This window comes from Myiozetetes cayanensis, unplaced genomic scaffold, assembly GCF_022539395.1.
Source record: "Myiozetetes cayanensis isolate MyiCay16 unplaced genomic scaffold, myiCay2020 scf4, whole genome shotgun sequence".
In the NCBI taxonomy this organism is placed as follows: Eukaryota; Metazoa; Chordata; class Aves; order Passeriformes; family Tyrannidae; genus Myiozetetes; species Myiozetetes cayanensis.
Window position 1 is genome coordinate 13,016,615 of NW_026087631.1, and position 10,065 is coordinate 13,026,679.

Consider the following 10,065-nt stretch of genomic DNA (forward strand, 5'->3'; position numbering starts at 1 on the left):
TCAATTAGTGTGGAAGCAAACACATTCTTGTGAAGCATGCCAGACTTTTGACTCATCTTTGGATTTATCTGACAACATCACATTCTAGTTGCTGTGTTGTATGAGGTTCCTCTCCAACCCAGATTAAAGCTGAGGTAACAAGGTGACTATTGCCTCGTAGCGGTGTCCCTACACCTCCACAAAACCTGTGGGAGTAGTGTGCTGTGCTTACCTGTTCTTAGCATGTTACAAGAGTAGCACATCCTGGTGGTGTGAGCTGAAACACCAGCACTGGCTCTTGAGTCTTAGTCCCGTGAGCTCTGTTGAAGGACTGTCCAGGGACAGTGGAACAATCTCCCAGAAGTCAGGGGAACGAATATCTGTTCAGGAGTGTTTTATTGTAGGGATTACTAAAAGTGTCTTAATCTTACATCTTTTTACAGTGGTATTTCTGTATTTAATGGTCTTTCATGTAACATTATTTGGCTGTGCTGGTCACATCTTCTGTAGCACTCCAGAGAGCTGGTGTGTCCTGCTGATGGCTTTGTGCACATAGCCTGTGGTTTGCAGCCCCCAGTTTCATCAGCCAAAGTCAGAGAAGTGCCCTGAGGTTTCTGAATGAATAGACAGGAAGGAACTAATGGAAAACTGATCCTCTGTTTTCCCCTTCCATACTGAATGGTGTGTCTAGAAACACTCCTGTATTATTGTAGCTCTGTGCTATTGCTAACCAGCCCAGCAGAAAAACAGAATGCTCTGAGGACTGCTGGTGTGCAACAGCCAATGCACATACTCTGCAAGATGAGGTACTGCAGAAGTAACAAGGAAAGCTTCTTTTCTTGGGTGAGCTTGGTGACTGAGAGGCTGTGGCATGCTGTGAAATGGAAATACAGACGATACGGTTCTGGTAATGTTGGTAACTGGGGATTAATGCTTGGCAAACCTTCCACTTTGGTAGCTCAGAGAGTTGATAAAGATGCCTCTGTCACTCAGTCAGAATCTGAAGGGAGCCAGTGGTTGAACGTTGTTTGATGGCCACAAAGCTGTAAAGAACAATAAAAATGCATGTTATAAGAAAATTAGCAAAGTACTTTCTGAAACTGCAGTTTGCTTTCTCCCCACCTATATCTTAAACTTTACTGGGGTATCTGAAGCTGGCTGAGTGCTAATGTGATTCCTTTCAATGTACCAGTAATGATATTGGCACCAGTTGTCACATTTCAGACTTGAAGTCCTAATAATCCCTAATAACTTGAACCAGCATTAAAAATTTGAGTACCAATCAGTGACCCTCTGTTAAACAGAGGGTTGTGTGTAAGAAACAACTCTTTTGTGTCTGGGAAATATGACAAGGACAGCAGAACCAGGGGAATGATGAGTATGATGTAGCCTTCCCCACCCTAGTAGTCCTGCTGACACCGGTTGTCAAGTGTGTTTACAAGCTCAGAAAGCCTTTGGTGCTCTGAATAAAACAGGTGGTGATGTAAGAGCTTTCCTTAGTGTTCCTTTTTCTTTTCTTCAAGTGATACCACTGAAGTGGGTATACATAGTGCCTTTTAACTTTCTACTACTATATTGTTTTAAATTATAGCAAAGCTGGGCAAGAATTTTGCCTGGGATCAGACATCAGCTGATACAGCATCTGCCCTATTTCTGAATGAAAATATTGTTGTTGCATGGATTAAATATTGATGTTATCACATTGCATTTCATATGAAAGAAGCATGCTGTTCCTAGTAGTGCAACAAGCTGGAGCATCCTGGGAAGGGGATGATAGGCAAGGTGAGATTTGGAGACAAATACTTCAAAAATTCTGGAAAAGCGGGTGGAGATGCTATTTCAGCCTTCTCTCTTCAAATTATGCTGGTTTTGTGCTTAAAACTTGTTCTTGAAACTATACCTCTCAGTCACTCTGTAGCAGTACAGTTGGGCAAAGTCAGTGCATCAGAAAAACAACGTTTTCCTTCACTGTGGTAATGGTTTCTTTTTGAAAGAAAACCCTGAGGGAAACTGATTATTCTTTTCTATCACACTAAGTAAGTAAACCTGTAGTGGAATTTTTAAAAAGCATTTTGCTTTGTGTAGGATTATTCCTTCATTCTACTTACTGCTATCTTCACAGTATCAAGCACTTATATTTGTGTGAAGGCATTGTTTCCTGGGATTATCAGCTCTTAAACTCTGCCAAATATTCCTCCTACAGCTATTCATGCTACACTAAACAACAAAAAAAAAAAGATTGAAAAAAACACTGGCTAGATGTTGCAGCTTTCATTCTCTGAATCTCCTGGATATTTGTCAACTCATTTCTGCAAGTTTCTTTGTTTCTTCCAATTTTTTTCATTTTAAATTAAATTTTTTTCCCCACCTATATTATACACTTTAGACCTAAAATGAGGAAGCATGGAGAAAATACAGCATGTCCTTTTGAATAAAGCCTTTCCTATTTCTTACCTTAAAGGTAGGAGACTCAGGCAGCCAACTAGAAAAGACAAAATGAAGCAGAAGCTGCTGTACCAGTTCAGAGTGTTTTGATAGATCTTGTTATAGACTGTAGATGTCACTACTCCTGTGATGACTAAAGACAGCTGCAGCAGGACAAACACCTCACCTGTAAAACAAGAACACAGTTTGTTATTGGGGATTAAAAAAATGAGCCATGGTACCTCCTGACAAATCCAGGATCACAGCTGTGTGGAAGAGCAATGTGGTCGTTGCTTCAGAAACACCAGCTGACGTGAGCTTGTATCTGCCTCTGTTCTCGGCCACAGTTAAATCATTTTTCCTTCTTTTAGATATAGGACAAAAGATCCAGCTGGAAAACTGCTTAAAGAGTCTAAATGTAAAGGTAGCTGCTTGGAAAAACAGCAGTAAACTGGGCAATAAGTGCTCCTTTCCCTAGAAGGTAGAAACATCTTCAGGAGAGATTTTAGTCACTGTCTGCTCCTGCCCTAGGCCAGAAGAGCGGTCCACAGGGTTGAAATGATAATAATACCTGAAATGGGGAGGTATGTATGATTTGTATGTTGTTTCATGGGGAAGAAAGGCAGAGACTGATTTCTAGTTGAAACAGCTTTTTCTGAAGTGTTTCTCTTATGATAAATGGGTGAAGGGGAAGTAATGCAGCCCAGCTGAGATATGCAAACTGGGAGCAAGATCAGGGCTGTGTGCTGAGCTTGCTGCCCTGGTAGCCTTTTCCACCACCTAAGGAGATGAGACTGCTACCACGAGGCAATGGCTGCTCTGCTGCAGGGTCCTGCTTAAGATCTGGTCTACCACTGTCCTGAGGTGCAGCCCGTATGGTTTGTGGTAGAGGTTAAAAACAATGTTATGATTAATAATAATAATTACTTGGGGTGTGAGCTGTGCTCTTTGTGGCAGGTAGATGGTTTTGCTACAGTGCACATTGAGGGAGCACAAGCAGTGGGAATGAGTTGCTTACACAACAGTGTCGTGTACCTGATACCTTGGAGTTTTGATGTTTTAATTTTTTTATTTTTGTAGACCTTAGAAGTAGTTATGTAGTAAATGTAGATTTTAGAGTAGCAGCATATTATCCCTTAACACTTAACACACCAGCTCAAACCCCTGTTACCCATTCCCATATCAATTCCCTAAATTCCATAGCCTGTTTAGTCTCTTTTTCAAGGTAGAATTGTAGAAGAACACCCTAACCCTGTGGAAGAAGATATAGCCATAGACCCAACAACCTTCAGGCCTAGAATTCTGGAAGGCCTCCAAGGACATTACGTGCTCTGAGGAAGATGAAGATGAAGAAGAGGGGGTCCCAAAACGCCCACAGACCCAATTCCCAAGAGGTGTGGGGGGGGCAGAACCTGGGTGGTGGCAGGACGGGGATTGGGCGAAAATCATTATAAAAACTGTGAACATCTGTATTTTGGGAGCGCTGGGGTATTCCAAAAAGCCTGGGGGCTCATTAAAACTTTTGTACCCTTATCTTATCTCCTACCTAATTTGGCTTGGAGTCTTTTTTTCCTCACAGCCACTTAGGCAACATACCTAAGGCAGAAAGGACAGGGTTGTGAAGGATGGCTGTGGGAAAATGTTTGGAGGACATACAAGTAGTTGGGGGCCTGTGGTGGTATTTGAACAAATGTCTCTTGTATCTAAATCTAGCTCTTTGGTGTAAAAATGGCACCTTCAATACACTGTTGTAAAATATATTTTACTACTTTGTAGTAAATTCTCTAATGGAAAAGAATTCCTGCTGCTATGTTCAAAAAAGGGTCAATTTTTATGAGAAATTTATTTTTTGTAGTTAAATCATGGTCTGAGGGTGACAAATTGCCAAAACATTCAGAAAAAATGTTTGGAGAACATAAAAAAAAAGATGAAAGAAATCCATCCTTCCCAAAGCATTAAGTAAAAGAAGCCAGATATAAATGGTGTGAATATCACAGTGCTTCAACTCAAGGTCCTGCTTCTCTTGCTTTTCCCTGGAGTACTGTGTTTTTGAGCAGCACCCCAATTATTTTCCCTGCCTTTGACCTACACACTGATAGTAATCTTTCAATGCACGTGCTGAAAATTCTGTGGATAAATGATGATGCAAGCAAGGACAAGAAGATTGGATATGACAATCTTGTCCTGCAGGTTTCTCTGCTCCTCCCTTCCCATTTGTGGTATCACCTGTCCTGTTATTATCACGCAAAGCACACATTGCAGCAATAACTTAACCTTTCTCTTTGTCCTCTAGGCTGAATCAAGGGATTTGTGGGGTTTTTTTGATTGGTAAGGTAACAAATACTTACCATAGGATGATCCTTCGACATGCTTGGACAACATAGACCTGATGGTTGGTAAGGGGATGAGGGCAAAGAGCATCACTGCCCGTGCTGTAATGCAATGAATTTATAGTTATCATCAGTACCTGCTCTTTGTTACCTAGCACAGCAGCCACTGCTTTTGAAGACTACATGCCTCTGGCTTGGGCAAGCACTTTGCTTCATTTTTTTTTTGTGCCTTGAGTGCCAGAAAGAAGTAGGTCCTCACTTCAAGACAAGGTGGATAAGCAACCCCTTGCTCCCATTAGCAAAGGCACTTTGCCCAAACTAGACATAGGTTCTTGGTCTTGGCCAGACATCCCAGCAGAGGTGGAATATAGCACTGTCCTTAGAGATAGTAAGGATGGTGATTTGAGTCTAAGCAGCAGACAGAGCCCCCAGTACTACACAGCCTTGACTGGAACAGTATCTTTATAACACTACTGTTGTCTTTTATCTTGGCACTTCTGGCTTGCAATATTTTTCTAGCGTGGAAATTTATAGGTAGCTGGAATTACCCTCCTGTCAGCAGAGCCAACCTCAGGGAAGACTTGGTCCATGTCTAGTGTACCAAGATGCTTCTGCAATGCAGTGTCTTCTGCCGTGCAATAACACTACATACACTGTATAGCAGCATGTGTTCATGATGATGAACAAGCTTTTTTTTTTTACCTTTTTTTTTTTTTAATCTTTTATTCCCCAGCCTGATTGCCTAAATAAGCAAAATCTCTTAAAAATTTCACTCAGTATTTGGCTTACCACCCAACTACAATATTCTATCATCTTTCCATTTAGAATAACTTTGTTTAATTTTCAATTTCTCATTCCCTGTAGGGGCAGACAGAAAAAATTGCTTCAGGCCATTTATCTTCAGTCTTTTTCCGACTTTCAGAAGCAAAACCTCAAAGCCATGCAATACATGATACTCTGTCAGGCATTTCTGCCACAAAAACCCAGTTCTTGGATTTTATTTTCTGTGTTCCATCAGAGGTTACCTCCCAAAAATAAACTTGCCTTTCCCTTATCATTGGATGCAACCCCATCTATTATTATCAGTCCCTTGCTCATTTATATATAGTGTGGGTTTTGTAAACTACCTTATTATGATATTTTAGTTGCTAAAGCAGCTCCAGTGTTTCATTAAGTTTCCAATCAGCCATAAGAGCCTTCATAGGACAAAAATAAATCCCATCTTAATATGTTTGCTTAATAGGAAGCCTTTGCCATTTTGTTTCTGGTTTAGCCTTACCTCAGAAGAAGCAAATGCTTCCCATTGATATGGTGATGTGGTCCAGCTAGTACAGGGAGTCAGGAGTAATTCCCATTCCCACAGAGCATGAACATTGTTCCCCTGCTCAGGTCTGGTCTATGATCAAGTGACAAATTACAAGTCAACTGGCCTTAAACTAAGCCTTGGCAGGAGTATATGCCTCCTGTGGATATTGTAGGGTGCAGAGTGTAAGAGTGCAATGGGAGATGTGGGGAAAGGGTAACAGTAATGTTCTCTTGCATATTGCTCATGTGATGGTCTAACTCCCTGCTTGGAAACCTGTGGTGAAGTGGAGCAAAAAGCCCTTCCAGTGGTGCTGGAACACCCCTCTCTCAGGGTGCATTTGCCATGTGAGTGGCTTTTACTCACCAATGTAGAACAGGAATGTCCACTTCACAAAGGCCATGATGAGGATGCCGGTGCTGAACGATACTACTCCGATCATGATCATGGTAATGTCCCTGAGGCATCTGGAGAACACCAATACCCCTAGGAAGCTGGTGATGAAGATCACATACCCAGCAGCATTGCCATGGCCGATCTCCACAGCATTCCAACTTAAAGGCTCCCTGAGCAAGAACAGTGGGAGTACGTTCATCGCACCAACTACAGCAAGGTCGTAGAGGATTGCTGCCACAAACAGTAGGATGATGATGAGTTTTGAGGGGGATACTAGAGAGGAGCTGCTGCCACCTGAAGTTTGGGAACTCCCTGTTGCTGCTGCTGCTCCTGTATGGGCTGGTAGCTGGCTACCCACCTCTTCTGCACCCTTGGCTTTGGCTGGGCAGGAGGCTCCTGGCTTGGGGACTGTCAGGATGAAAATACTGTAGAGGAGGCAGAAAGCATAGCAAGCGATGCTGCAGCACACCAGCACAGTGCCTTCTCGGTAGTGGTCACTGAAGCCAACAAAGAGGTAGCCAGATGCCATGCTTCCCCCAAACCCAGCGAGGCCATACACCAGTTCAATAACGATGAGCCGCAGGGACCTCCTGCTCTCGGAGGAGCCCAGGGAGCCCAGAGCCATGATGCCTGCCCAAAGTGTGGTGAAGCCTCCCGTCAGCCCGTTGAGGGCAGCAGCCCCATACATCACCTCGATTGGCCAGCCCAGCAGGATCAGGAGGAGCAGGAGAGTTTTGGAGCCCAAATAACCAAGAAGAGGGAAGCAGATGGGGATCTTCCCATGTATCCTGTCCCCCAGCTTGGACAAGCCATAGGCTGACACCAGCGGGCTCAGGCCCAGAACAAGGTTGTAGATGATATAAAAATTAGAAACAGCCTTCTGCTGAGCGTCTTCTAGTGCATGGGAAGGAGCAGTGCCATTGGTCTGATTGTAGTAGTTTTTCACCACCAGCAGCAGGGCTGTGTCGTAGAAGGCACTGGCCACTTGAGAGCTTGCAACCACCGGCTCAATCCACATCCTCATTGTCATCATTCCCTCCATGCTGGTGGTCACTGCCTCTTGTTGGAGAGAGCTGCTTTCAGGGAGATGTATAGGAGGAAGCAGCTCTTCAGAAGCTCTGCTCTAGAGGCATGTTTGGAGATGAGCAGCTGAGGGAAAAACAAAAGGTCTGCCAGGCTGCACAAGATTGGAGAGTTGTGCAAGAGATGATCTGGCTGGGAGGATATTTGCACCTCACCTTGCTATGTATACGCACACATGCACATCCCTGCAGTGCTCTGAGCTCTGGTTCACACAGGAGAGGCTTTTGTACAGCTGGAGGACACCCTGCACTCGCTGACTGCTGCTGCTCCTCTTCCTGGTTTAGTTTCGACAGAGGTCAGATGACCGTGGGGAATTTATGTCTCACAGATTAGGAAGTGAAAATGGCCCAATCAAGTAATTGCTGTAATTTGGGCGGGAGGGGGGAGGGGGGTTTGTGGGGTTTTTTTGGGGTTGGGGCATTTTTTTAGGTTTTGTTTGTTTTTCACTTTTTGGCATCCTTCATGTGTCAGAGGACTATAAAAGTGGCTGGGGGGGTGGAGGTTGGCTGTGTGCCTATTTGTTAGGTAAGTTGTGAATTCCCTTTATTGCTCCTTTAACTTTCTTCTACACAAATATGTAATTGGCTCTTTTGCTTTTACCTGCACCTGTTTTCTGTGTTGCTGCATCATGCCCCTTATGTCATTGTTGTTTTAATAATGCAGTCAGGAAATTACACCTAAAAGAAATTAAGTGGGGAAGTCCTATTTTTGGTAACCTGTCTCCTGTAGCTGCACTCTGCCAGCTGCGTTCTTTGGCTTTACAATGTGGGAATTTCTAAGAAGAGGAGACTAATCCCAGTTTATCCAAGGCATTGGTGACTGCTGTGTCCCAGTAATCAGCCAGCTGAGCTAGAGGCTTGGATGGGCAAAAATCCTACTCTGGGGAAGGGTTTTCCAGCCCCAGCTCCCTGGGGTGATGGCCATGCATCGCTGCAGGTGCTGATTCCAAATCAGCTTTGCATCTTGAAGTCAGCTTCCAGTTTTGCTGCTGCCTGAGGGGCAAGTGGAATGACCCACTTGAGTGGGGCCCTGTGGCCAGGACAGGACTGCAAGCCAGAGGTACGAGAAGCTCTTGGAGTAGGATATGGTGCCAGCAGCCTGCCAGCTCCAAGGAAGATGCTTGCATTCCCAGCTGCAGGAAATACTTGGAGGATATTTGGCAGTCTCAAAAACGCTTACTTAAATGATAATGATCTCATTTTGTACTTGTTTAATGAATCATAACATGCAGAATAACAATCTGTTCTGGGAAGATTTATAGTCATTACTTTAAAAAAATAAATTAATGATTAATTTGAAAAGACAATGGTAAAACCTCCATCTGTTGCCCTCTATTGATTCAGGTGACATTTACTCAGTGCCATCGGTCAAGAGATTCTTTTTTTCCACTCCTTGTTCAGTTGTGCAATAATTTTTGGCTTATATTTCAATACAAGTAAAAAAGTCTCAAGATCTAACAGGGAAAGGAGTAGGGAATTGTCTGCTAGAATGATTTGCTGCTAGACAATTTCAGCTTTACCAGAGAATTTTTTTTTTTTTTGTCAGACCAAAAGACTCCTAGCCAGCTGTAAAATATGATGTGGGTTTTTCCAACAGTTGCCTTTTTTTTTCCTCATATTAGCTGCAAAAGGTGTCTAGTTTCTTTAGTTTTTATTCAGAAGTAGGACAAATATTTTTCTGCAAACCTTGGCATATTTCCAGAGAATGGAAGTTCCAGGCAGCCTTACTGAAGACCCCAAAGCATCAGCCTGTGACCAATTTAAGCAACAAATGCAACCACATTTTGCTTCACCCAAAGAGCCCTATGTCTTCCACCAGAATTATGAGGAATTATAAATTTCCTTGTGCCATTCAAGCCCCAGTTTGGGACATCTTGGAGTGCAGAGGTATGTTACAGGCACTGTGCTTGAGGGACTGTAGATCTCAACTCCTACATAAGGGATATTTTTTCTCCACAGTTTGTTGCATACACAGGCTGCTTGGCTTGTTCAGCTGACACTATTCAGGCCTAGGTAGCTAATGAGTGGTGCTAAATGCCACTAATGATCTCATGACTTACATCTATAATTCCAGGATATTCTGTGTATTCATTCACATTAAATGTACTTTTTAGAACTACTTCCTGTGGAAGGACATAATTCCATGTCAGGAATTGCAAAAGAATAAGTGCTAAAGTAAGAGTTTAACCCAGACTCCAAAATATTTCCCACTGCAAACCACTTTTCATGAATGCTGTATTCATTTGATGCTACAAAGTCTTCAAAATTACTATTATCTATTTTCCTTAGGGCCCTGTTCTCATATTACTAATATTTCTAGGGACATTTGCATCTATTTTAAAATATGTTTGTGCAGCATAAATGCCATGGAGGTTTAAGAGAGTGGCCCCTGACATTTAAGAAAAATGCATCCACAGAACCAGAGACTATCCTAACAACAGAAATACACTGGTGTAGCCTGCTGGAAAAAGAACACATTGTTTTAGGGCATTCTTCTCTAGAGTCATCTTGTCTGGAGGCCCAAGGGAGACCAGGTCAGTACCATGTTTCA

General features: G+C 43.0%; 1 protein-coding gene across 1 annotated transcript; it reads right to left on the minus strand.

Annotated features, from left to right (window-relative positions):
- Window positions 1-95: 95 nt before the first annotated feature.
- SLC46A2 (solute carrier family 46 member 2) lies at window positions 96-7,474 on the minus strand. Its single transcript, XM_050329097.1, has 4 exons — window positions 6,403-7,474; window positions 4,752-4,835; window positions 2,434-2,590; window positions 96-1,022 (listed from the first exon to the last, which is right to left on the minus strand). Exons 1-4 carry the CDS (start codon window positions 7,472-7,474, stop codon window positions 965-967), a joined length of 1,371 nt encoding a protein of 456 aa, XP_050185054.1. The 3' UTR covers window positions 96-964.
- Window positions 7,475-10,065: the final 2,591 nt, after the last annotated feature.

Excerpts from the sequence above, each read along its gene's own strand:
- SLC46A2 (XM_050329097.1), bottom strand. The coding sequence starts at position 7,474 with ATGGAGGGAATGATGACAATGAGGATGTGGATTGAGCCGGTGGTTGCA. Across the intron at positions 4,836-6,402 it reads GACATTCCTGTTCTACATTG|CACGGGCAGTGATGCTCTTT; the intron begins GTGAGTAAAAGC and ends ATTGCATTACAG. Across the intron at positions 2,591-4,751 it reads TGTCGAAGGATCATCCTATG|GTGAGGTGTTTGTCCTGCTG; the intron begins GTAAGTATTTGT and ends CTTGTTTTACAG.